At 51.0% G+C, this 27,940-nt stretch overlaps 1 protein-coding gene across 1 annotated transcript; it reads left to right on the top strand.

Moving 5' to 3' along the window:
- The first annotated feature begins 15,233 nt into the window (after positions 1-15,233).
- Positions 15,234-27,058, top strand: LOC132086152 (olfactory receptor 14C36-like). The gene is made up of 2 exons (XM_059491620.1): positions 15,234-16,184; positions 27,020-27,058. Exons 1-2 carry the CDS (start codon positions 15,249-15,251, stop codon positions 27,056-27,058), a joined length of 975 nt encoding a protein of 324 aa, XP_059347603.1. The 5' UTR covers positions 15,234-15,248.
- Positions 27,059-27,940: the final 882 nt, after the last annotated feature.

Raw genomic sequence — 27,940 nt, 5'->3', positions numbered from 1 at the left:
CTGTCATCACTGCCTCCAGTGTTCTGCTCTGACTGGAACATGGGGACATTTTGTTTGTTGTGTCCTGACAAGGATCTCTTCAAAATACAAGAAACTTCAGTGTTTCCATGTACCTGAGTTCTTGAGGGGTTTGTGAGATCACAGAGCTGGCTGTGATGGCACAAAGTAGGGTGTGAGGCCATAGAGCAGAATCTGCCATCATAGAGGGTGGCTCTGTGGCATCAGAGAGTAGGTTGTGACATCACAAGGTGGTTGTGTAACATCATAGAGAAGACTGTGACATCAGAGAATAGAGAGCAACATCACATGGTGACTTTGTGACATCGCAGTCTTCTGTGACTTTGCAGCACTGTATGACATCACAGGGTGACACCATAGAGTTGGCTCTGTGACATCACATGGGCTTTGTGTCATCTCTGGACGCTTTGTGACATCACAGGGGCAGTGTGACATTACAGAGAAGTCCATGTGACATCAAAGGGGGCGTTGTGATGTCACAAGGGTAGTATGATATCAAAGAGACAGCTGTGTGACATCACAGGGGCAATGTCACATCACAGGGGCAGTGTGAGGTCCCCTGGGAGGTCACTCTGCCCCGGCCCCCCTCACAGTTCCCCTCAGAGCAGTCCAACCCTGCTCGTGCACAGCGGGGTCCCCTGTCCCCCCGGGTCCCCCCGGGTCCCCCCGCCCACGGCACCACAGCCTCCCCCAGAGGATGTTCCATGAGATCGACCCCAGGGCCTGACATGGGGCCAGGGGGACCGGGGCCCTAGGGGTGGGACAGGGGGACAGGGACCCCCCGGCAGCGTCCCCATGTCCCCCAGGGCCAGAGCCTGGGCCAGGGCTCCTTCACCGTGCTACAAAAAAGGGCTTGAGAGTGCTGAAAAAGTCCCCAGCAAGGGATCAGCAAAAACCAGATTTAATATTAAGGGACAGCAGCACAAATTTTATTGGCAAGAGTCACTCTGCTCCGGACTGGACACTTCAGGCACACCAAGGAAACAAAGCAACAACAAAACCAAACCAAATCCAGGCAATCAAACCAGAAATGAACTGAGAACTGTCCCTGTGTGTGTGTGTGTGTGTGTGTGTGTGTGTGAGAAACAAGAACAGTGAGAGCAACGATACAAGAAATATGGGCCAAAAGCTTACAGAGATCAAACTTAATAGGACTTAACCTTAAATCATACCTTCAACTTCACAATTTAGCAAAAGAACAGCACTTAACATTACTTGACCTTACTTAAAACCTACGACTTAGAAATTTAACAGAGGAATGACACTTAAAAATATTTAACTTAGCTAATAACCTAAACTTAACAACTTAGCAAAAGAACAACTTATAGCAGCATTTTACTTAACTTAGGCCTTGTGACTTAACCTTACATACAGGCCTGACTGACTCAGCTATCCAAGGCACTCAAGCCCCTCAGAGAGCAGCATTTCTGCCACATTTCCCCAGCACAGGCACTCCTGTGCGCACAGAGAAACAAAGAGTCAGTGAGAGGCACCTGTGAGAAATTCCCTTGAGGGCATGCAATGCTCACTGTTGATCCTTTGGCATCTCTCCAGCAGGTGAAGGGTTGACCCTTGAGGAGTGGGGGGATCGGCCCAGGCTCCGTCGTTGTTGGGGATCCCCAAGTGCAGCAAACGGGAGAGTTCCCGGCTGGGAGAGGCCCCACTCAGAGGGAGTCGCTGGCCCAGGAGTGTCATTATAGGACATGAAAGAACACAAGCTCACATCGTTGTTCTCATGGTGAAGAAAAAAGGGGAAGTTTATTTTCTGACTCCAATATTTATAGTTTTCCAAAAGTGACAGCGGATTGGAGGGTGACAGTGACACCTCTCCAATGACACTGGTAAAACCAACAGTCCATCAACTTTCTCCTCCTCCATAAAAGAGTGCAAAACAATGAGTTATTTACAGAAAGTGTGTGAGAAAGTTCACTACAAGAATGTCATCATCAGACGGCTTAGAAAATCTTAAAATCCAGGGTGACATCTCACCCTTTTCCATTTAATAAAGAAAAAGAGAAAAGAAAATGAACAATATGAAAAAGAAAACATGAACAATCTTTGGTGTCCATTTGCGGAGGAATCATCAGAGTGATCACTCTCATCATCTGCATCCGAGTCATCACTCAATGATTCACCTGCTTGATGCCTTTCAGGTTGGTCACGGTTTCCATCTTGCTCATCAGCTGGATTCTGTCTCTGCGGTCGCAGGTCAGGGGAAACACATTTTGAAGGTAACCACTGTACCCCAGTGTGTGTGGATACACAAGCATACCCGCGTCCCAAAGCGATAAGGTCATAAGGACCTTCCCACTGTTTGGTGACTAAATTCCAAACCTGAACCTTTGCTTGAGGCTGCTGTGCCTCGTCCGCAGCCTGCAACAAGTGATGGTAATCAAAACAACAGGATTATTTGAGTTCTGTGGCATGGTGAGATGATTGATTGTACTCAAAGCTTTTGCCAACCGACTGCGCGGGGTTTCACCCTGCATTCCCCATTTTTGTTTTTGAAGAACCCTCTTCAGAGTACCTTGAGCGCATTCTACAATAGCTTGACCAGTCGGAGAATGAGGGATACCAAACTTTTGCGAGACACCCCACAACTGCAGGAACTGCCGCACTTTTGCTATGCGTAAGCAGGACCATTGTCGGTTTTCACAGCAGAAGGTGTTGTTATTACATTTCTAGAGTCCCAGCTCTCAGGCTGCCACAGCTCTCGGCTGTCCTATCTTCTATCGTGTCAGGGACACCACTTGTTGTATTCATATCGTTGTTATCATAGTTCTAGAGTCCCCTAACTTCTGGGTGGTCTTACACACAAGCAGCTCTTCACAGCAGTGTTGTTCCTGCTTCTTTATCAGGGCTCCTCCAAGACTCTCCCTGACCAGCCAACCCACCCCCTTTTATCCCAGTAATCTTCATTAGCCACAGCTGCCGCCCAATTAAGGACATCACATCTGCAGCACATTTAGAACAACTAGGATCAGGGCAAGGCCACTTATACAATACATATATTTTACTAGGACTCCTACTGTAGAAGGTATGCCCAGAACGGCAAAGGCCTGCCTCCAGTGGGCAAGGACATCACAGGCCTTCTCCCCAGTGTGAGCAGAAGCCCACATCACAGAGGAGAACATGTCCACCGTGACATGCACATACTTGAGCCGGCCAAACTCGGCAATCTGGGTGACATCGGTCTGCCAAAGCTCCAAGGCTCTAAGGCCTCTGGGGTTTACCCCTGCCAGCAAAGGTGGAGTAAGTGCTTGGCAGTCATCACATGACTCAACAATGTCACGAGCCTCAGTTGGCGTCAGCTGAAACTGTTTCTGCAAGGTATGTGCATTTTGGTGGAAATACCCATGCAATGTCTTGGCCTGCGCGAGTGTATCAGGCTGAGGCACTACCCACGCTGGCTTAGCCAACTTGTCAGCCCTCGTGTTACCTTCCACTATAAAGCCTGGCAAATTGGTGTGACTCCTCACATGCAGAACATAGAATGGATGAACCCGGGCCTGAATGGCACACCACAAGGTCTTCAATAAATGAAACAAGGCAGGATTACTGACCTCCTTCAAAACCAAATGAGACAACCACTGTGCGATGTCAGCCACATAGGCGGAATCCGTGACCAATTTGAAAGGTTCCTGGGAAAATTTCTCAAATGCCAGCCCTCAGTTACAACCAACTGGGCTGACCCATCCTCATGGCCTTCCAGAATCTGCCACTCAGATCCATCCCTACAAGTAACAATGGCCTTTCCTGTTTTCCCTGAACCGTCAGTGAAGACAGCGGGTCCTTGCACAGGTTCCTGGGTAGTTTTGGGCTGCAAAGGGATTTGTGTGTATTTTGCCATATGCAGTAACCTAAGACTGGGCAGATAATAAATGATCTGCCCTGAAAAATTTTCCAGAGCACTCTGCAGGGACACACTGTTTGCAAAGCTCCAGTCAAAATCCCCCGTTGCACCGGGAGTATGATCTTTGCGGGATCCACACCCATCAATTGCAAACACCGTTGCCGGCATTTGATTATCAAGTGAGCAACCAGCTCAAACAATGCAGTTGCCGTCTTCTGTGGCAGATGGGGCAGGAAAACCCATTCAAACACATGCAAGGAATCAGACCATTTGTCGCTCCATTGGCCAATGATTCCCATGGGATACAAATCTGGAGTGCTGATGAACACAGTGACATCAACGGAGGGATCAATGCGATAAACTTGGCAAGCCGAAACAGCTTGCTGAACCACCTCCAACACCTTACAGGCCTCAGGGGTCAGTGTTCGAGGTGACTTTAGATCAGAGTCTCGTTTCAACAGATCATACAGAAGAGATGGCTGTGCATCGGTTAGCCCCAAGTACGGACGTAACCAAGTGATGACACCTAACAATTTCTGAGCATCATTCAGTGTCTTCACAGAATGCACAAATTGCACCTCCTGGTGACAGATCATCCCTTCCAGAATTTTGACCCCCAAGTACTTCCAAGGTGGTTGTTGTTGAACCTTTTCTGGAGCCACCTGCAGCCCATGAGCATGCAAAGCATCGAGTAACCGAGGCTGAATTCTCAGCAGCTCATCCTGGGTGGGCATAGCCACCAGAATGTTGTCCATATAATGATACAGACATGCATCAGGAAACTGCTTGTGAACTCCAGACAAGGCAGGAGAATTCTGCATGCCTCGGGCAACATTCTCCATTGATATCTCTGTGCAGGTTCAGCCTCGATAATCGCTGGCACTGAGAAGGCAAACTTCAGTCTGTCATCGGGATGCAAAAAAATCGTAAAGAAACAATCCTTCAGATCCACAATGAGGACCGGCCAGTCTGGGGGAAGCATGGTAGGCGATGGTATGCCCACCTGCAATGTCCCCATGCTTTCCATCATGGCATTAACCTTTCGGAGGTCTTGCAACAACATCCACTTCCCAGATTTCTTTTTGATGCAGAAGACAGGAGTATTCCAGACACTGGTAGAAGGCTCCAGATGACCCTGTGTGGGAATCCACAAAATCAGAGGATTTTGGGAAAGCTTCAAGATGCAGGCCTCAGACACAGCAGAACTGTGAGCAGAGCTATGCAGCAGCCATGAGATAGGTCAGCAGAAAATTTTTTTAAACTGTAGAAAAGCAAGGGCAAATAGAACAATGGTCTGTGTATTAACACTTGTCTAGAATAGCTCTGTAAGCTACAGAAAGTTTATCTAGCAAGATATTAGGAAGATTAAAGCTTAATAATGGAGCTCTTTGCATTGTGTTTTAAGGCTTACAAGCAGGTATTGTATTCAAAATAAGAAAGCATTGTTTTAACCAAAGGTACGTGTGCTTATGGTGATTGGCTAGAACTGCTGTCAATGTGCTTTTGCTTTGTGTGATCGGTCGAGAAACTTATAAAGAAAGTTGTACCATTAAGTTCCTGGTCTGCTGCCTGGAATGTGAGCTGCTGGCATCTTCCCATTGTCATAACCATGTAATGAGACTGATGCTGAAAATTAAAGCAGATCGAGGCACATTCTACAGCAGCCCTGTCTGGTTCGTGGTTTGTACAAAGCCCCCCTGCCAGCTTCACCCTGATCAAAGTGCTGCTGCACCAGGTTCTGAAGGGTGACCAATTTGTCTTGAGGGAGAAGCCACTGCTTCTCCCAGACAGATTTGTGCACCAGACACCGAATAGGAGGCGTAAGACACTCTGCGCCCTTCACTGCAGTGGCCCCCATCAAAAATCCATCCCAATGTGCACCCCCAGACAGAAGAAGATCCCTCCCCTAGAGGTTGGGAGGAGCTGAAGTAACATGAGGCCTAACCCAGGCTGTCTGTCCCTCCGGGTTCACCACCATCATGGGCCGCAAGCTCAAGTAGCATTGCACTGTCCCTCCCAGACCTGCGTCAGACGTCCCCATTGGATCCAGGGGCCATTCTCTGGGCCAGGCAGCAAGGGAGAGAACCATGACGTCAGCACCGCTGTTGAGAAGCCCACGGAGGTGGATTTCCGATGGCGTCGCACCAGGAACAGACAGGGTACACAGCATCTCGGGACGGTCCTTGGTCAGGACAGCAGTCCAGCGAACTTGAGGCGGCCCAGTGGATCCAAAGCCACCAGCTACACGCAATCGGTGAGCTGTCCTGCCAACAGAGGACTTAAAAGGCACAAGTTGAGCAAGTCGCGTCCCTTTCGGGATCGTGACGGGAGGGGGTGGGTGTGGAGACCATGGCACAAATCTGTCCTGTGAAATCTGCATCAATGAGCCCCAGGTGCACAATGATGCCCTGAAGGGTGGCACTAGATCTCCCCATCAGGAGAGCACTCATGCCCCCGCCCAAGGGATCAAAGGAATCCAGGGGAGCCTTGTGTATTTTACAAGATTCTAAGACAAATGTGTCTGTGGTACAGACATCTACACCTGCTGATCCGCAGGTGCTGGCTGCAAGCCGGCAAAGAAGACCTCTATCAGCTCCAGGGTCTGGAGAGAAGCTTGTGTCTGGGTGTGTCCCTGCTGCGCACTCCACTTCACGTTTCCGGAGCCCGGTAAAGCCTGGCCATTGACATGAACAGTCGCCTTGCAGATATTGGACATGTGATTCAGCCTACCACACTGACCACATAAGAACATGGGAAATCTGAACTTCTGTGCTTTCTTCCTCTGCTTCTTGCCAGCCTGCGCAGTCCCCTGCTGTGGCCGCCCACCCTGCAGTGCTGCCCAGACTGGCTGCACAGCGGCAGCCACGGCAGCCAACTTCCAACCGAGGGGATGATGTCCACACAGTCCTCCGCCATCTGAGAGACAGTAGGAAAATCAGGCAGAGCCACTATGACCCTCCTACAAGCATCATTCCAATTACACCTCACATGGTTTGCAATCACAATCCTCTTTGCCACAGGATCAGGAACCTGCCCCTAATCAGATGCAGTCAGCCTTGCCGCAAATGCCATGAAAGGCTCATCATCCCCCAGGACAATGGTTCCAAACGGCTGCCTCGGAGCAGCCATTTCCAGGGTCTGAACAATCACTGCCATGCCCAATGTGTGGCACTGGTCAAGCACAAGGGGATCGAAGCCAACGTGCCCCTGAGCATTTTCATAAAGCCCTGTGCCCAGCAGCATGTCAGTGACATCCACATGCCTGGAGTCCTGCGGCGCCAGCGCAGTATTCTGCACCACCGCTTGGGGCCGCCAAACGAGCCCACTTGGTCTCAAAAACATCAAACTGCACAAAGTCAAAAAGCGAATGTGCTACACGACAGAGGTCATGAGGTGTCAGCACATCCATAACGACCCTCCAGAGAGTCTGCATAACCTCAGCAGATTCCAAACCATGCTGAGCAACCACATCATGGACTTCCCTCTCCAGCTTATACAAAAGCGGTTCATGGGTGTTATGAGTAACACCCCTGAGCATAGAGAAAGCCTGGGGACCTTCCGACAAAGCCACATCACCTGCTGTGTCCCAGTCCTTGAACCCCCCAGGGACAAGAGGAGATGATTGACTGGGAGCCAGGTCAACACCACTCGCCCCTGAACCCCTTGCAGCCAGAGAAGCCCCCTCCATGACCCTGCAGATGCCATGAGAAGGCAGGCTCAGACATCTCATCGGACTTGGTTTTGGCTTCTTGCCAGAAACATTCGGGGTTCCTCGGACGCACGGTCACCTGGCACGAGGAAAGTGTCCACAAATTCAGTAAGGAAGTGCCACGGCCCCGGGAACCCACCGGTCTCCCGCCGGCCGTGTCGGCATTCACACTAAAGGTAAATACATCAGTGCCCTGTTGTGCCACAGCCCTGGCAGGGGGCGCCTTGGCGGGCACAGGTGCCAGCACGGCCTGCAAACCCAGTGTGGACTGGGATGATGTGACGGTGGTCACAAGGGTTTTCAGGATGAGAGAGAGAGAAGAATGTTAACTCCATGATCAGAAGGTTTGATTTATTATTTTATTATATATATACTACATTTTAACTGTACTAAAAAGTAATATAAAGGAAAGGTTTCTCAGAAGGCTAAGCTAAGAATAGAATTGAAAGGAATGAATAACAAAGATCTGTGTCTCATCAGAGAGCAAGAGCAGCTCTGCCGTGAGTGGTCAGTAAATCCAAACATCCACAGGAGACCAATCACGGATCCACCTGTTGCATTGCACAGCAGCAGATAACCATTGTTTACACTTTGTTGTTGAAAGGTCTCAGCTTCAGAAGGAAAAATCCTAATGAAAGGATTTTTATGAAAAGATGCCTGCGACAGGACGAGACCGGCGCCGGGCCCTGTCCCCAACATGGAGGAGGGGAGGGGTGCCAAGAGAGGTGCAGCCCGTGGAGCCACATCACTGCAGAGCGGCACAAGGGAGTCTGGCACAGCCAAATCCACCCCAGGGGAACAATTGCCATCCCCCGTGTTGGACCCGTCCCACAGCACACCATCCCAGGGTGGGGAGAGAGCTCCACATTGCACAGAAACTCAAACTTCCCCTCGTCCATGTCCGAGACAGAAGGGCTCCACTGGGAACTCCGAGGGGTACAAGAACCAGACCCCCGCCAAAGATCCTCGCACTTTTTCCACTGCACCAGCAGTGATCCCACGTCTACGGTGCAATCATCAAAGAGGGCCTCCATGAGGTGTACCCCCAGAAGAGACCACTCCTCCTTGGAGAATGGCTTTGCAGAGTCCGAAAAGAGCCCTCGGTCTCGGGCCCACAGAAGCAATCACTCAAAATCATTCCAGGAAATAGAAACCTGTTTCCACTCCAGGACCCCTCCTCCAGAGATCCAAAATGAGGGAATCCTCTTTGAAAAACACACCGGTTGCCATTACCCCAAGAACAGCAGGCAAAGCACCAAAGAGGGGAGACAATAAAACCTCACCGTCAATCCGGACTCTGTCTCAGCCTAGGCTGCAGTACACTTTGGCACTCCCCTGATGTCACTAGAGGACAGAAAAGAACAGAAGCACACATCACTGTTCTCAAGGTGAAGAAAAAATGTGAAGTTTATATTCTGACTCCAACATTTATAGTTTTCGAAAAGTAACAGCGGATTGGAGTAACAGTGCCACCTCTCCAATGATACTGGTCAAATCAACAGCCCTTCAACTCTCTCCTCCTCCACAAAAGGAATGCGAAAAAAATGAATTATTTACAGAAATTGTGTGAGAAAGTTCACTACAAGAATGTCAACATCAGAAGGCTTAAAAAATCTTAAAAAACCAGGATGACACAAGTTGGGCTAAACTTGACCTCTGGTGACTGCTTCTCTGGTGACTGCCCCTGCACCACTGGGGCTCACTTGTGTCCTTCCTATGGAGACCATTGTGACACTGTGGTGCATTGTGGAACCAATGGGCCATGGTGACACTTAGGGACTTGTGGAATCAAGAGGAACATTGTGACCCGCAGGGTACCATGGATCCCAGGGGCCACTGTGACACTCTGCGGCCTCGTGGAACCAAGAACATCTTTCTGTTCTCTTCGAACCAAGAACATGTGGCCCAGTTGGGCCTCACAGTCCCAAAGGGCCAGTATGAAGCAGCAGGGCTTTGTGGAACCAAGAGGCTATTGCTGCATTTCAGGGCCTTGTGGAGCCAAAGGCCCATTGTGATCCTGCAGGGCACTGTGGATCCATGGAGAGCATTGTGGCATTGCAAGGCCCCATGGAATCAGGGAGACCATTGTGACCCTGCAGGGTCTCATGGAAGGAAGGGACCCTTATGACACTATGGGAAGTTGTGGAATCAAGGGAATCATTGTTGCACTACTTGGCCCCAATGGAACCAAGGGGCCATTGGACACAGCGGGACTTCACGGAACCAATAGACCATTACGGCACTTTGGGGCCATGTGGAACCATGGAGACCATCAAGATCCTTAAGGACTTGTGTAATCAAGTGACCGTTATGACACTGAGGGCACCATGGAAGCAAGGAGCCATTGTGACACTGCAGGGCCCTCTGGAATGAAGGGAACATGAAATAGGTGTGGCTGCCTTGGCTTCCCAGGGGTCACCTGACAGGTCTGCCTGACCTTGGAATGCTGAAGGCCATTCCCATCTGCCCCTGAAACATTGGGGCCCTGGGCTTTTCTTTTTATGGAAAAGAACTGTCCATTTTTTCCAGGAATCCATGGCCAAAATTCCGATTCCACCTCCAAATATCTGTGTATTCAAGGATTGCTGCCAGACTAAAGTTGCCAGGACAGACAAGTCTGGCTGGTCATTGACTCCTGAGTGGCAGCACTCATCTATTTTCCAAACACTGGAAAGGGCTCTGTGCTTTTCTTTGTATGGAAAAAAAAAAATCCCTCTTTTCCAGGCACAAATGTTCTAAATTAGGACTCCGCATGCGTAATTTCAAATATCCAAGGGTTGCTCCAAGCAAACCTGCCAGGACAGACAGGTCAGGCTTGCCTTGGCTGCTGATGGCTGCCGTTCATCAGCTCCTGAAACATTGGGGCTCTGTGGTTTCCTTCCTATGGAGACCAATGTGACATTTGAGAGCCTTGTGAAATGAAGGGGCCATTGTGACACTGCAGAGCCTTGTGGAACCAAGGACAGCATTGTGGCTCTGTTTGGCCGCATGGTCCCAAGGGGCCAGTGCAAAGCAGCGGTGTGGGAGTTAGCCCAGCTGTAACTCAGAGTCAGACAGATTTTACCCCGGAAAAACTGGGTGTGAGTTTCAAGTTCTAGGAATCATTCAATTTACTTAGGTTGAGCTTGAGACTTTTCCCATATGCCTTTAGAATTGTTATGCTAAGTTGTCCAAGTTCTACTCCTGTATTGGTTTATTGGTTACTTGTTTCTTCTATATGGTTATTGTTCTAGTTTTCTAGCCCCAAGTGTCTATGTTGTGACTTCATCTTTGTCTCAGGTTTTAGGATACTGCCCCTTGTACCGTGCTCGACTTCTCCATATTTATTATTTTTCACCCTGTAATTAAAGTTCTTTTTGGGAAACTCCATCGAACCTACTCCTTTTCATTTTTGCCACCCTCGCCCTGCTGAAGTCAGGGACTCAGAGAGGTTTGTCGCAGCCACCCTCATTGTGACATTTGGCACCCGAACAGGCACCATGACATTCAGGGCTCCCAGTGTCAGTCACGTCAGCTGGGGTTAGCTGATGGATAGGCCAGTGCTCCCCAGGATTTTGGATTGTGCGGGCCTGGCGGATTCATTGTTGCTTCGAGGGACCTCGGCCCGGGATCGGCAGGGGCAAAAACGGTTTCACCTGCATAGGATTGCAGGTGGGTTTGGGGAAATGCAAGACATTTATTGCCCATTTCGCCACTGTGTTTTTTACAATATGCACCCAAGTCCCATTATTTATTTGGTGTGTTCTGGTGGCTGTTGCCCCTAAGGCGGAGAAGGAGAAAAATGGGCAGCCAGATGTCCAAAGTAGAAAGGAGCATATATGGATGCTTTAAGTTAATTCTAACAGATTGAGACAAAATATTTTCAAAGAACAAATTAAAATCAATCATGAGGTGGATCATTAAAAATTTTCCAGATGCCTCTGCTGATGAAATCCATACCACTGAATTTTAGGACTCAGTGGGACTTAAACTGTACAACCTTTCGATCGAAAGGGAGCCCATTGCAGCCCACATGCTCCCCATCTTCCATACCATCCTTGAGACCCTTCACCAGCAAGCAATGTCTCAAAAACTCAATCCGTTGGTCGCTCCTAACTCAGGACCTCCCCTCAAACATGCCTTTCTCAGACCTTCCACAATGGTCCAAGATGGCAATGGCCACGTGGTCTTGGAATATCATGCCCTGGAGACTCAAGATGGAAGGAGCCTGAATGTGGCTTGGGAGCCGGATCATCCTCCCTCCATCTTGGCTCCTCCACTTCTTGCTACCACAACCTTCTCTTCCGCCCTGAACAAACCTCCAGACTCCATCCCCACAACTGTGGGTCATGTCCCTACTGTCAATCATTCCACCTTCACCCTGGGCTGTGCCTCCAGAACTCTACCCCGGAAGTCTGCCATCGTAAATCAAGACCCTTCCTCCCCAACACCTGACAAAATAGCAGTGCCCTTTGCCTCACCCTCCAGCAATAATATAACCCCATGGTCACAGATACTAAGCACAACTGTCACACTATTTCTAATCCAAATGTTTCTCCTCCAAGTTATTCTTCCTCTCCAGAAGACAGTTTGGATTCCCCAGAGCCACCTTTCCCCTCAACCCCAGAAGGTCCCTAGGAAAGGATTCAGAAGGAAGCAGTTAAGGAAGGACACTGGCAAAGAGTCTCGAAAACCCCTCATTGCCCCCGTATGTTATGAAAGAAGGGGGCAGAATCCCAGGTATCAGCCATTGGTTTACAGGGAAATCAAGGATCTGTGTAGGGCAGCTAAAGACCATAGGAAGGACTTACCTTGTTTTAATGGCCTAATGAGGGCCATGTTTACAGCACATGATAACTCCCTATGATTTAAAATATATTATGACCAAGTTGTTGTTGCCTACAGAATACAGCCTGTGGGAAAGGGGATGGAAGTGTATACTAAATCAATTAATAGCAGACTATGCTAATAATGAGGCAAGGGCGGAATTGACAATCAACTATCTAGCTGGAGAAGGACAGCAAAGCTGACGAGATGATCAAGCAGCAGGTGTCCCCAGAGAAGTATTGGATGATATCAAAGAGATGGCTTTGAAAGCTTTAATCCCGGTATCGCATCGTAGTACCCCCAGTTTGGACTACCTTGGGTGGCTGCAGCTAAAGCTTTAGGACAAGCAGACCATCTTGGGTGCCTGTTAAGTAAGCAAACCAATGCTACTCCCTAACATTGAGTGGCCTGCTCTCAGACATAGAGACCTCAGACATGCCACCTTGCAGAACAGTGATAGAGTTTTTAAGCTGAGCACATGGGCATGGCTGTGTAGACTCTGAGGGCATGTGTTGCATGAACCTCTCCAGCCACAGCGAGTCAATCCACAAGAGCATTCAGGTACTGAATGAAGAGTTCAAGAAGCTTCAAGTGGAAAACAAAGACTGGGTCAATGAACTTTTCCAATCCAAGGGACTAAAGGGTTGGATGATGTCTATCTAAAACAGGACATTTAATTTTCATAGCTGTTGTTGTATTGTTAATTGTCTCATGTTTGTTTGGATGCTTTCAGAAAGTCTTAAAAAATTCTTTCAGTTCCATCTTGGTTGTAAAACAGAAAGAGGGAAGATACCCAACACAGGCTCCTCATGGACTCCTTGAAGGAGAGAACTGGAGGTCAGGATGGCACAAAAACCTCTCAGACTCAATGTGGGCACGGAACTCCTTAAAATTACCTAAAAGTATTCTTAAATCCATAAAGTACATTAAAAACCTCAAGTATCTAAAGCCATTAATGAGCCCCACTGAGTGTCAGTACAAAGCTCTCAAGGGAATTGTTAAAGCAGATAATTGGGGCCATGATTGCATAAAACTCTCACAGATTGAGTATCAAAAGGGAAACACCAAGTACCTTAAAATAACTGAAGTAAGCTGAAGTACTAATGAGCCCCAATGAGTATTGTTACTGACAAAGCCTCTCCAGGGATGAATTAAAGCATATAATTGGAGGCCATGATTGCACAAATCTCTCAGAGACTCCAAGGCAAAAGCCAAACCCAAAGTCCTTTCAAAAACCTGCAGTCCCTACAGGGAGCATTAAGGATTCCCCAGGGCCATTGCTGAGCAAGGCTCCCCAGGGACTCCTTCCAGCAGATCCTTGAGGCCACTGGGATGTGGGGTGGGGGGGATGCTGAGGGCAGGACAATGGGCTGACAGTGCCCAGCCTGGCTGAGGCTGTGCCAGGACGCCCCAGGGCCTCGGGACAAGGTGTCTCCTCCCAGCCCTTAGTGGCACAGACCCTGCTGTGCCCCAGGGCACCAAGACTTGGCTTCTCTTTGTCCCCAGCTGTCATCCCTGCCTCCAGTTCTCTGCTCTGCCTGGGGCCTGGGGACACTTTCTCAGTTGTGTCCCTCAGTGGGACCCATTAAAAGTCCAAGGAACTTTGGAGTTGGATTCTGACTTGGAGTTCTGGAGAAGTTTCTTCAGCTCCCTCTCAGGGACTGATGTTCAGGGCCTGAGCACAAAGCCCCAGAGGCTCATTAACGTTCTTGTGCTGTGTCTGTGCTGCTGAGCTGGGCTGGGCTCGTGGCACAGAGGCAGCTCCTGGTAACCAAGAAGAGCTTCAAAAGCACATTTCTCTTGATGAGCAGCTCTTCTCCAGCCCAGCAGGGCTGGGGCACTGCCTGCAGCCACCCTGGGCACAGCGCAGAGGCACAGAGAGCTTCAATCAGTCAGGGCTGGGAAGGTGCTGAGAAGTGCCTGGGGCAGAATCACTGCCATCCTTTGGCACAGGAACCTCTGGCTGCAGGACAATGCAGATGCAGCTCCTGGAGCCATCTCCTGCAGCTGGAACATCGCAATGCCTACAGACCCTGTGAGTACATTCTCTGATTGTCTCTTGTGCAGAGCAGCCAGGGGTGCCCAGGGCTCTCCTGCAGAGCAGGGTCTGCAGCCCAGGGCGCTGTGCTGGGGCAGGGACTCTGCTGCCTGCCAGGGACAGCTCTCAGCCGGCCCTGGCAGCTGCTCCCAGCACTGGGGGACAAGGTCTGGGTGGGAGGAGACAGCTGGTCAGGCTTGGAAGTGTTTTCTTTGTGTGGTGAGGATGCTGCATTGTTCAGGACTGCTCCCAGCATGACATTTAGCTGTACAATATTTCCAAGTAGGTTATACAGGGAGCACAGCAAGGCTGGGGCTGCATAAATTGGAAAATCTTGCTTTTTTAATCTACTGCTTTCTGTTGCCAGGATGAAAAATTGCACATTGATATTAATCTCTCAGTTAAGATTCAGAAAAAGAAAATAGCTTTTTCTCAGATCTTACTAAGCCAGGCAGTGACAGAAACCTGCACAGGGCCCCCTGGAAGCTGCATCAGTTTTGCTTTTTCAGCTTCCTCAGGGTTGCTCTGACAGAGCCATCAGAGCCTGCAGAGCCAGAGCTGCCCCTGGGCAGTGCCAGGGCTGGGAGGGGTCTGCAGGGCAGAGCTGAGCCCCCAGGGCTGCGCTGGGCTCTGGCAGCACTGGCAGGGCCCAGCCCTGGGCACAGGGAAGCAGCTGCTGGCAGAGACAGCTCCAGGCAGCAGAGCCCTGGGCAGGCAGTGGGGGGAAAGTGCCCCGAGGCTGTGCTGGGATATTTCAAGTCCTCTCCAAACCCAAGTATTCCATGATTACTTTTCTTACAGATCCCCATGCCAAGACAAAGAAAATGTCCAACAGCAGCTCCATCAGTCACTTCCTCCTGCTGGCATTGGCAGACACATGGCAGCTGCAGCTCCTGCACTTCAGCCTCTTGCTGGGCCTCTCCCTGGCTGCCCTCCTGGGCAACGGCCTCAACATCAGCACTGTAGCCTGCGGCCACCACCTGCACACGCCCATGTTCTTCTTCCTGCTCAACCTGGCCCTCAGCGACCTGGGCTCCATCTGCACCACTGTCCCCAAAGCCATGCACAATTCCCTCTGGGACACCAGGAACATCTCCTACTCAGGATGTGCTGCACAGGTCTTTTTCTTTGTGTTCTTCATCTCAGCAGAGCTTTCCCTTCTGACCATCATGTGCTATGACCGCTACGTGTCCTTCTGTATACCCCTGCACTACGGGACCCTCCTGGGCAGCAGAGCTTGTGACCACATGGCAGCAGCTGCCTGGGCCAGTGGCTTACTCAATGCCCTCATGCACACGGCCAATACATTTTCCCTGCCCCTCTGCCAGGGCAATGCCCTGGGCCAGTTCTTCTGTGAAATCCCACAGATCATCAAGCTCTCCTGCTCCAAATCCTACCTCAGGGAACTTGGGCTCATTGCATTTAGTGTCTGTTTGGTATTTGGTTGTTTTGTGTTCATTGTTTTCTCCTATGTGCAGATCTTCAGGGCTGTGCTGAGGATCCCCTCGAAGCAGGGACGGTACAAAGCTTTTTCCACCTGCCTCCCTCACTTGGCTGTTGTTTCCCTCTTTGTCAGCACTTCAGCATTTGCTTACCTGAAGCCCCCCTCCATCTCCTCCCCATCCCTTAATCTGGCCCTGTCAGTTCTGTACTCAGTGATGCCTCCAGCCCTAAACCCCCTCATCTACAGCCTGAGGAACCAGGAGCTCAAGGCTGCAGTGTGGACACTGATGACTGGATGGTTTCAGAAACATTTAACTGTTGGTCAATTTCTGCAAATCACTTGTAATAAAACTCATTTTTGGTACTTCTTGTTGGTTTCATTTTGGAGATCTGTTTCCTTTGTTTTATTATTTTCATATTGTCAACAAAGTAAAGCCATTCCTTGTGCCATTTCTCATTTTGTTTCTCTCCACTTTCCCTGTGGCCACAGACTGTGTCAATGAGGGGCTGCACTGTTGGTGGCTTTAAATGAACTAAAGGATCTCCTAGCAAAGTTTTCTGCAGAGATGCCCTTTTGTTGCCTTCTCTGGAGCTACAGCAGCAATGTCTGAGTGCAGAGCTGGGGGCAGATCAGTGTTGGCCCAGCAGCTGTGCCCAGCAGCAGCAGCACTTGGTGTTGCCAGTGCTGCTGCCGTGGCCCTGCCCCGCTGCCCTCCTGGCCCTGGTGTTGCTGTAGGGCCTGAGTACTCTCGGGGCTGGGCACAGTCCTGGGGGTGGAAGTGCCGGGGCTGCAGCAGGGACAGGCCAAGTAATATAATTATTTCATAATATAAATAATTTGTAATATAAATATTCTTTGATAGTTCTTTTGGCTTTGTTCTTTTTTCCCCCTGTGTTTTAGTTTCTCAATATTGTCCCTAAAATAAAAGCATTGTTTTTCCATTTCTCATTTTTTTTTCTCCACCTTCCCTCGAGCCACCGATTGTGTCAATGAGGAGCTGCACTGTTGGTGGCTTTAATAGAACTAAAGGATCTCCCAACAGAGTTTTCTGCAGAGATGCCCTTTTGTTGCCTTCTCTGGAGCTGCAGCAGCAATGTCTGTGTGCAGAGCTGGGCACAGATTAATGCTGAGTACAGCAGCCCTACTCCTTCTGGCCACACCATTCCTGATCCAGGCCAGGAGCCATTTGCCTTCTTGGCCACCTGGGCACACTGCTGCCTCATGTCCAGTCTGCTGTCCATCACTCCCTGCAGGTCCCTTTCTGCCTGGCTGCTCTCCAGCCACTCTGTCCCCAGCCTGTACTGCTGCAGGGGTTGTTGTGGCCAAAGTGCACGACCCAGCACTTGGTCTTGTTCAACCTCACCTTATTGGATTTGGGCCCTGGATCCAGCCTGTCCAGAGCCCTGTGCAGAGCCCTCCTACCCTCCAGCAGATCAACACTCACATCCAGTTTGGTGTAATCTGCAAAGATGTCCTCGGTTCCATGGGGCCCCTCATTGTCACAATGTCCTCTTGATTATTCCAGGCCCTGCACTGTAACACTGGTCTCCTTGGATCCATGAGACCATGCAGAGAAACAATGGTCTCCTTGGTTTCATGGGGGTCCAAAATACGACAACGGACTCCTTGGTTCCATAGGGCTTCACAGTGTCACAATGTTCTCATTGGTGTTGCAATTTCACAGTGGCCCCTTGGATCCATGGGGCCCCAGAGTGTCACAATGGTCCCATGGTCACATGAGGTCCCACACTGTCACCATGGTCTCTGTGGTTCTACAACTCTCCTCAGTGTCACAATGGACTCCTTGTTTCCACGAGGCCACACAGTGTAACAATGTTCTTGCAGATTCCTTGAGGCTCCATCGTGTCACAGTGGTCCCTTGGTTACACAGGATCCTACAGTGTCACAATGTCCCCTTGGTTCCATCAGGCCCTGCAGTGTCACAATGTCCCCTTGGTTCTGCTGGGCTTTGGAGTCCCCCAATGCTCTCTTTGTTTTTGCAGTGTCAAAATGGTGAAAATCCTTGGTTACACAAGGCCCTGCAGTGTCACAATGGTCTCTGTGGTTCCATGAGGACCCAGAGTGTCACGATGCACTCCCTGGTTCCATTTGACCCTACAACACCACAGTGGACCCCTGGTTCTGTGGGGCTGCACGGTGTCACCATGGTCCTATTAGTTCCACAAGGCCCTGCAGTGTCACAATGGCCCCAGTGTCCCCCAGTCATCACAGAATGACAGAATCAAATAGGCTGGAAAAGACCTTTGGGATCATTCAATCCCACCAATGCCATAATACTGCCTTGTCACCCAGACCATGCCACTAAGTGCCACTGGAGAGGGACAGTGACTCTGCCACCCCCTCCCCGGCCAGCCCATTCCAATGCCCACTCACCCTTTCTGTGAAGAACTTCTTATTGTCCAGCCTCAACCTCGCCTGGTGCAGCTCAAGGCTGTATCTTCTTGTCCTGCCCTCCAGCAGATCCACACTCACACCCAGCTTGGTGTCATCTGCAATTTCTGAATGGTGGACTCAATCCCCTCAGCCAGATCATCAGTGAAGATATTAAACAGGACTGGGCCCAACACATATCCCTGAGGGACAGCACCAGTGCCTGGAAACCAGCTGGGTGCAGCACCATCCCCACCACTCTCTGGGCCCAGCCTCCAGCCAGCCCTTAAATCTCCCAGCGAGGAGGGAACCTGCCCAAGCCGTGGGCTGCAGCTTTTCCAGGCAATGCTGTTAGAGACAGAGTCAAAGGCTTTGCTGAAGTCCAGGTACACAACATCCACAGCCTTTCCTGCATCCACAGGTGGGTCACCTGGTCATAAAGGGAGACCAGGTTGGTCAGGTAGGACCTGCCACCCCTAAATCCACACTGGCTGGCTCTGACCCCTCGGCCATCCTGTGGGTGCCCTGGGATGGCACTCAAGGTGATCTGTTCCATAACCTTGCTGGGCACCCAGGTCAGGCTGACAGGCCTGGAGTTCCCCAGATCTTCCTTCCAGCCCTTCTTGGGGATGGGCTCACATTGGCACCTCCAGTGCTCTGGGACCTCCGTGCTGAGCCAGGACTGATGGTAAATGATGGAGAGCAGCTTGGGGAGCTCATCCACCAGCTCCCTCATCCCCCTGGGATGGATCCCATCCGATCCCATACACCTGTGACCATCTGAGTGGCTAAGCAGGTCACCAACTGATTCCTCCTGGATTACAGAGGGGGCTGTTCTGCTCCCTGTGCCCATCTACCAGCTCAGGAGAATACTTATCCTGAGGACAGCCTGTCCTAATATTGAAAATTGAGACAAACAAGGTGTTAAGCAGTTCAGCCATTTCCTTATCTTTACTTACTATCTTCTCCACTGCATCCAATAAAGAGTAGAGGTTCTCCTTCGCCCTCCTTTTGCTAAAAAATTTTTATACAAACTTTTTTTTTTCTTTAAAGGATGGGTCAGGTTAAGTTTTGATTGAGCTTTCACCACTCTAATGTTCTTTCTGATAACCTAAAAACATCCTTAAAACTTCCTGCCGTGCCAGTCCTTTTTGCCCCTGAGTTCCCACAACAGCTCCATGGGCAGCCAGGCCAGTAATTTTCCTCACTAGCTCATCTTTTGCCACACTGGGACAGGCTGCTCCTTCCCGCTTAAGATTACTTTCTAGAAATGTGTCCATCCTTCCTGGACCCCTTTGTTTTTAAGGGCTGTTTCACTTAAAAAATCAGGACCTTATTTGGTACTCCCCAGATCAGCATCCTAAATAGGCCAAAGTCTGCCCTTCCTAATTCCAGTGCAGAAGTTTTGTTGCTGCCCCTCCTTCTTTCACAGAACATTGAAAACTTGATTATTTCATGGTCACTGTGCCCCAGGCAGCCTCCGAGCCCCACATCTGCCACCAGCCCTTCTCTGTTTGTGAACAGCAGCAGACTGAGCTTTCCTTGGAAGTGGGAGTGTTACCAAAAATTCAGTAAACCAGAAAACTCCTTAACACCAATGTAGCATAAAGAAGCAGCATTCTTTATTCAGCTGGATGCACAGGGATAGCTTCTTCCAATGCCGTGCATGCTGAGTACAGGAAAGTTTCTGTTTATATTCTGTATTTTGCATGCATATTCATTGATTGCCCTGGACTAAACACACATATGGTAATCATTTCCCCAAAATCATCCTCTCCCCTTTACCCATGTATTCTTCTGTCCTGGGGGTCTCTGGTGGTCCCTGGTGCTCATTAACCCCAATGTTCCAGTGGGCCTGGCTGAGCTGGCAGGACACTCAGGATGGTGAACTTCCAGTTCTCTTCCGACACAATCGGCATTGTGTAGTTTCCACAGGCCTGGGGTTGTGGAGAACAAGCCCCAGGTGTCAGCTCACCTGGTGGAGACAATTTCTCATCTGCTAACATGAGGTCAAAGAATGGGCTGTGACATCAAAGAGTGGGTTATGTGAGGTCATCACAAAGCCATTATAGACTGCCTCTGTGACATCACAGGGCAGGTATCTGACATTCCAGAGCAGACTGACATAACAGAGTTGGTTGTGACATCACAGAGGGGCTGTGTGACGTCCCAGCAGGGCTGTGTCAGGTCACTGGGTTGGTCACTCTGCCCCAGCTCCCCCTCACAGTTTCTCCCAACAACTCCAATGCTGTTCATGCCCAGCAGGGTCCCCGTCCCCCGGGATCCCCCCGGCCCACCTGGAGCCACAGCCTCCACCAAAGGATGTTCCACAGGATCCACCCCAGAGCCTGACAGGGGACAAGGGGCCAGGGCGGTGTGACCAGGACATCAAGGACGGGGATTATCCAGGTCACTGTGGCCTGGGTTGGGTTCCCCAGGGCAGGAAAGATGTCTGGCAGCTGGAGCAGGGTCTGGGAAGGGCCTCCAAGGTGGGGCTGGAGCCCCTGGGCTGTGAGCAGAGGCTGAGGGACCTGGCCTTGTCCAGCCTGGAGCAGGGAGGGCTGAGGGGCTCCTCATGCCAGCCTGGCAGTGCCAGCCAGGAGGGGATGGAGAACACAGAGCCAGGCTCTTCTCTGGGGGTCTGCGGGGAGACAAAAGCCAATGGGTGGAAGGGGAAAGAGGGGAGATCAGCCTGGGCATGAGGAGATGAAATGAGTCAGGCTGCTTTCAGCATTTCCTCAACACCAAGAGCAGCCTGACCTCCCTTCTCCATCCACCACTGATAGATTTGCAAATCAGGAATTGTTTGAGCTGTTCTGTCCTCAGTCCAGGACAAGAATCCTGATACAAGAACTTAATTGTGTTTATATCTATCACAGAACCACATTAGTCAAAAATTAATTTTAGTATGCAAATCACTTGTGAACAGTGGACTCATCAGACATGCTGGGACTTTGCACATAGCTCAGGAAAGAGTTTGTAATTGTATGATTGTTATTTTAATGGTGTAATTTTTATTAAGTTATATCCTGTTCAACTGTGGTCTGTTGGCTAGGTCCAGTGTGGGCTGGAGGGAGCTCAGATTTGCACAAGGCTGCTCTGAGTGCCAGCCTTGGATGGGGAAAATGGTGGGGTGGGGGTAGGGACAGAGTCTGATTGATTGTCAGCCATGAAAGGTCCTGATTTTCATACCCAGTCAAACTGCATGAGGAGGTACTTGGATTCAATGTCAATTGGAGATTGCACATTTCAATGAATTACTAGTAAAAAAAATTACAGGACCTAAAAAAATATTTTCTTGCTGTTTTTTTTAAATCAGGGTATTCACATTGAATTGGCTTCAGAAATCATACTAATTAACCACACATTTGATTTGAACACCTAAATCAAATTATCCCCAGAGATTTGGCTTGTTAAGGTGTTCTCGATGCTAATGAGCCCTGGGACACTGAATTCCTGCACTGAAGAGCTGAAGGCTGAACAAGCCTCTGGAGCAGGAAAATTCAGCAGCAGCCTCCAAGGTGCTGAGGATGTCAGCAGCCCCCACTGAGGCCATCCCTGCCCAGAGACCGTGGGGGAATGGGCAGACAAGAGGAGCGTCCCTGGGGCTGGGGCAGCACAACTCAGAGGCAGCAGCGGCTCCAGCTGGGAAATGGAGTGTGGAATGTGGCTGGGAAAGCCCTGCCTGGGCTGTGCCAAGCAAGACAGACAAGCCCTGACTCCCATCCAGTAGAAAACTCTGTCAAGGAGATATTTAAAAGGAATTACAATTGTTTCTGTATTCTGAATTGGACTTCCTGGAGAAATACCAACAAGAGATCCTCAGGAGCTCAAAACAACAAAACAGTCTTTACTGGTAACTTTAGAAAATCAGAGAATTTTTGGCAAAAGATTTAATATGACATTCAATCAACACAGAACACTTCTTAAAGCACTGACTTGGCCCATTCAACTTCACAAACTCTAAGCTATTTGAATTTTACATTACTCAAATTTGCAAAAGGACCGAAATAGAAGAAAAGGACAGAAAGAGAGAGAGGCAAAAAGGATACAGAGGAGCACACACAGAGGTACCAACTCCTGGATTCCAGTAGCGTTCAGATGGAAATTCCAACAGGAGGTAGGGTCAAGATATGTGCTTGCCTTGTGGTCAGCCTTCAATACCCCTTGGTCTTCCTGGGCCCTTCCCCCAGGTGGGACTGTGGGTCATTTGGTCCCTCAGGAGCTGGGCTGGGGCTGCAGAGGTGGCTGTGGAGCATTGCCTGTGCTGTGCCAGAGACTGGCAGACACTGCTGGGCTGGGATAGAGGCTCTGGGGGGACTGGGGTCACAGGGCAGGGCAGGGCTGGGCTTCCAGGACAGGGGAGGGCTGGACCTGCCCCTTCCTCCCCTATTGGAATAAGATCCCAATATTACCAGGTAGATTGTGCCATGGCTCCTCTGACCCCTGCTCCTGGGCCAAAGGCGGCAACTGTGGTGTTTCACCTCAGAGACACTTTTGGCTGGCTGGATGGTGCAGCTGAGTGCCAAAACAAGTCCTGGCTTGTGGAAACTCAGTTTGCCTCAGGTGAGAAGGCTTCAGGCTAAGGTGAGGAGGAAAAGGAGAGAGATTCTGCTGGAGGGTTAATATCAAGAGTTTATTCCATGGACACAGACATCTGAATCTTAGGTAACAGCACCAACAGAATCCCGACCGCAAGGCCTGAGTGACTTTTTAAGCTCCGGGGGGAGGGGGAGGGAAGGGACAGCTGAGCCACCAACCAGGTGGGAGGGGCAGGGTCTCAGGCAACGATGACACCCAGACAGACCAATGACCTCTGGGCACAGGGGCATCTTTTGAACCTGACCAACCACATGATGGCCTTGCTGGAATGCTAAGACTGACTGACAGCCCCGCAGGGGGCGAGGGGGAAGGGGAAGAGCGATATTGCCACACCTGGGAAGGGGCTGGGAAGTTTAAAACAGGAAATTGCAACACACTGCAACACTCCCCACACATGAAATGTCTTGAGACAAGAAATTCCTCCACTCTGTCACAATAGGGAATACTGGAGGTGAAATCCCAATTCTGGCCATGGGCACCGAGATAAGAAGGACAGTTCTTTTCCTTAGGAATGAAAGCCCCATTTCTCAGTAAATTTCTGGTTTGATTGTTTGGATTCTGTTTGGTTTTGTTGTTGCTTTGCTTCCTTGTTGTGCCTGAAGTGTCCAGTCAGGAGCAGAGTGACTCTTGTCAAGGAACTTTGTGCTGCTGTCCCTTAATATTCAGTCTGGTTATTGCTGCTCCCTTGCTGGGGATTTCTTCAGCACTCTCAAGGCCTCGTTGGTAACAGGGTGAAGGAGCCCTGGCCCAGGCTCTGGCCCTGGGGGACACGGGGACGCTGCCGGGGGGTCCCTGTCCCCCTGTGCCACCCCCAGGGCCCCGGCCCCCTGTCCCCGTGTCAGGCTCTGGAGTCGATCTCGTGGAACATCCTCTGGGGGAGGCTGCGGGGCCGGGGGCGGGGGGACCCGGGGGGACAGGGGACCCCGCTGTGCACGAGCAGGGTTGGACTGCTCTGGGGGAACTGTGAGGGGGGCTGGGGCAGAGTGACCTCCCCAGGGACCTCACACAGGCCCTGTGATGTCACACAGGCCCTGTGATGTCACAGTGCCCCCGTGATGTCACACAGCCCCTGTGATGTCACACTGCTCCTGTGATGTCCCAGAGCCCCCGTGATGTCACACTGCCCCTGTGATGTCACACTGCCCCTGTGATGTCACACAGATCCCTATGATGTCACACAGCCCCTGTGATGTCACACTGCCCCTGTGATGTCCCAGAGCCAACTCTGAGATGCCACGCTATGATGTGATACAGCTGCTCTGTGATGTCACAGAAGTCTCTGTGATGTCAGAAAGTTACTCTATGATTTCACAATCTCTACTGTGATGTCACAGCCTGTTCTATGATGTTACACAGCCACCCAGTGTTGTCACAGCCCACTCCCTGATGTCACAGAGCCACCTTCTATGATGTCAGGATCTGCTCTATGGCCTCACACCCTACTCTATGATGTCACAGCCAGCTCTGTGATGTAACAACCCCCCTCAGTGATGTCACAAAACCCTCTCTGTGATGTCATACTGACACTCTGTAAGGTCACAGCACATACTTTGACCTCACTGCCAGCTCTATGATGTCATGCAGCCATGCCATGATCTCACAGCCTGTTCTGTGATGTCACAAAGTCCCCTCTATGACGCTGTAGCTGCTCAGTGACCTCACACAACAAATTTTGCGATGTCACAGCCCAATCTGTGACCTCACATAGCCCACTCTGTGCTGTCCCACAGCCCCTTGCTGACATCCCAGCTGCTCTGTGCCTCTGTGACACAGCCCCAGAGGTGCTGCTGTGACACAGCCCCCTCTGGGCCATCCTACAGCCCCTGGCAGTGCTGAGCCCCTGAGAGCTCTGTCTGTGACCTGCTGGTGTCCCTGAGGGGCCCTGGCAGTGCCCCAGCCCTGCTGGGCTGTGCACAGGAGCTGCTCCTGGCCAGAGCTGTCTCTCTGCAGCGCTGCCCTTGCCAGGAGCTGCCTCTGGGCCAGGACCCCAGCCCAGCTCAGCAGCACAGACACAGCACAGGGACTTTAATGAGCCTCTGGGGCTTTGCTGCTCTTTGCATCAGACTCAGTCCCTCGGAGTGTGCTCAAAAAAACCTTCTCAGGGACTCAAAAAGAGGGTGAAACACTGAAGTTTCTCATAATTTAAATAGATCCATCTGAGGGACAGGACTGAGAAAATGTGCCCAGGTTCCAGGTAGAGCAGAACACTGGTGGCATTGATGACAGCTGGGGACAAGCGAGGGAAAGGTGTTTCTGCTGCTGAGCAAACCTGCGCCTCTGTCCCTGCAGGCTGTCGGCATCCCTGGCTGCCCCACGTGTCTGGGCCCTTCCTTTGCTGACAGCTCTGCCTCCTGCCTGCCTCTGCCTGCCCACACAGAGCCTTGGGCTGCTCCAGGCTCCTTCTGGGGATGTGCTGTACCACACTCCTGCTCTGACAGGGAAATTCCTTTCTGCTGGTGTTCAGTCTGGACCTCCCAAGCTGCACTTGGTGCTATTAGGTCTTCTTCAGGCTTATTCATACTGTGAAGAAAAGCTCCAGCCTCTCTGAAACCACCCATCCATCCCTCCCAGGCTATTCCCTTTCAGTCCTCAGTCTCTACACCACTGACCACAGAGGCCGCAGACTCTGCCTGCTGGTTTTGTGATGAGGCCTCCAAACCCCATTCTGGGAGATTTTTGAGTCCTCTCCAAGGTCTGTGAAAAGGGAAAAATAGCATTCGAAGTTATTTTCTCCTAAATCCTACAGTGACAGAAAACGGGTCAGTATCTTTAAACTGAATGGGGACAAATTAACATTTGTTAGAAGGAGGAAATATTTTACAATTAAGAAAGTGGCAGGAAACTGCAACCGTTTTTCCAGAGAAGTGGATTCCCCATCCCAGGAATTGTCCAAGAGCAGGAGCTTTGTGCAGCATTGCCCATTGAAACCCTCTCATCTCCAGTGACAGAATTCCTGCATTGTGGGTTCTCTGATATGCTGGGTGCCCTCACAAGGCTTCTGGCCAGAATGTCTGCTGAGGGCAGCCAGGCTGCTGCTGGGGCAGTGACCTCACAGCCATCACCATGGCAGCCCTGTCCCCTGGGCCTGGCTCTGCCCTTTCCTCTGCCCCTGCCTTGGCTCTGTGGGCATGAAGAGTTTTGTCATCAATATCTTGTCCCCAAGGTGCTGGGGCCAGTGGCTTCCCAGTCAGGCTCCTGGGGCAGAAGTGGCTTTTCAGAGCCCAGCCAGGAATGAGCCCTGAGGCAGCAGCTCTGCAGTGGTGGCCACCAGGCCGGGCTGCCAAGGGAGGCTTCTGGCCATGGCCTGCAAGCAGCTGCTGCTGCCAAGGTGCCTTTGGTGCCTCAGGCTCTCCCTGGCACAGCTCCCAGCACGGCACTCTGCCCTTGTGCCCGAGCCCTTCCCTGTGCCGGGGCTGGCCTGGGGCTTTTCCTGCAGCGGGACCTGCCCTGCTGATGGCACAGGAAAGGCAGTTCCAGCTGGAGCAGGAGGCTCTGCCTGCAATGGGCTCCAACAACTCCGACAAGGTCCTGTTTGCAAAGCCCCCGGTGGGAAATGAAGGAGGGGTGTCTCACTGCTTTTGGGGTGAATAATGCTGAAACCAGCCTGACTCCTCCATCTCAAAGTTCAACATCCTCAGAGGGAGCTGAAGCTGTGGCAGAGCTGGAAAAATCCCCAGAGAAAGGAACAACCAAGTGACACCACTGAGAGCTTCTGCAGCGCTGCTGAGCTGGCCCAGCCTGGGCACATCTGACTGACAGGGCAGCACCTCAGACGAGAAAAGCCCCATCCCATATTTTAATGGCAGCATCTCCTGACATTTCCCTTCTTGAGGGGTGTGGGGATTCCTCCCAGTGGTGGGGAAACCCTCAAGGTCACTGCTCCAGGCTGAGCCAAAGGGAATTGCCCATGGTCATTGGTCTAGGGGAGTGACATCAATCTCTGCTTAATTACAGGTTTTGCTTAATACAGTTGCTTTGCAATAATTTCCTAGTGCTCTGAATAATATATTTTACGTATCTTACATACTGGCATAAATATGTCTGATTAAGGCAATTTTGTCTAATCATTACCATAATAGAGAATACATATTTATATAAATATATCTGCCCATGACAGGAACCCCTGTGAGTGTCTGAGACATCCTGGCTCTTTGGCAGCCTGGGGACTCGTGGGATGTCACCGTAGAGCCCCCGTGAGTGCCTGTGACAGATCGGTGCCTTTGCAGCCCAAGGTCCCCTGGGATGTCACCATGGAATGGCTGTGACTGCCTCTGACCACAGGGCTCTTTACCATCCCCAGAAAGCCCTGGGAGGTCTCCATGGAGCCCCTGTCTGTGCCTGTGACATTCCAGCTCTGGAACAGCCTGGAGACTCTTGGAAAGTCCCCAAGGAACCCCTCTGAGGGCCTGTGACAAATCTGATCTTAAGCAGGCAACCATCAGCAGCCCCCTGTTGCTATGGTCAGTTTCCATGGCAACCATCAGCAGCCCCCTGTTGCTATGGCCAGTCCCTTGGCAGCTCCATGGATACCCCATGCCAGGGATGGTTGCCATGGACACCAGCTCAGGCCACAGCCCGTTGCCATGGCAACCATTGGCAGCCCCATCCCCAGGCTCATGGGATCCCAGAACCACAGAATTGGCTGAGCTGGGAGGGACCCATCAGGATCCTCCAGTCCAACTGCTGGCCCTGCACAGGACACCCCAACAATGCCAGCCTGGGCTTGGGCCTGGCAGCTCTGGCCAAACGCTGCTGAAGCTCAGAGAGCCCTGGAGCTGGGACCCTTCCCTGGGGAGCCTGGGCAGGGCCCCAGCAGCCTCTGGGCAAAAACCTTTTCCTGACATCCAACCTGAGCCTGCCCCAACTCAGCTGCAGCCGTTCCCTCCACTCCTGTCCCTGGGCACCAGAGGGAAGAGGTTCCCACAGCCCCAGCCAAGGACCGCTCCAAAGGCTGTTGCCATGGCGACCAGGGCTGGGACCAGCTGGGATGCTGGTTTCTGTTGAAGTGAGGGGGAGAACGACCATCCTATAATGCATCGAACTCCAAATTTATTGATCGATCAGTCACTTTAAATAACA

This window comes from Ammospiza nelsoni, chromosome W, assembly GCF_027579445.1.
Source record: "Ammospiza nelsoni isolate bAmmNel1 chromosome W, bAmmNel1.pri, whole genome shotgun sequence".
Classification (NCBI taxonomy): Eukaryota; Metazoa; Chordata; class Aves; order Passeriformes; family Passerellidae; genus Ammospiza; species Ammospiza nelsoni.
Note: the sequence above shows the minus strand (reverse complement) of the source record. Positions and strands in the feature narration are given on the sequence as shown.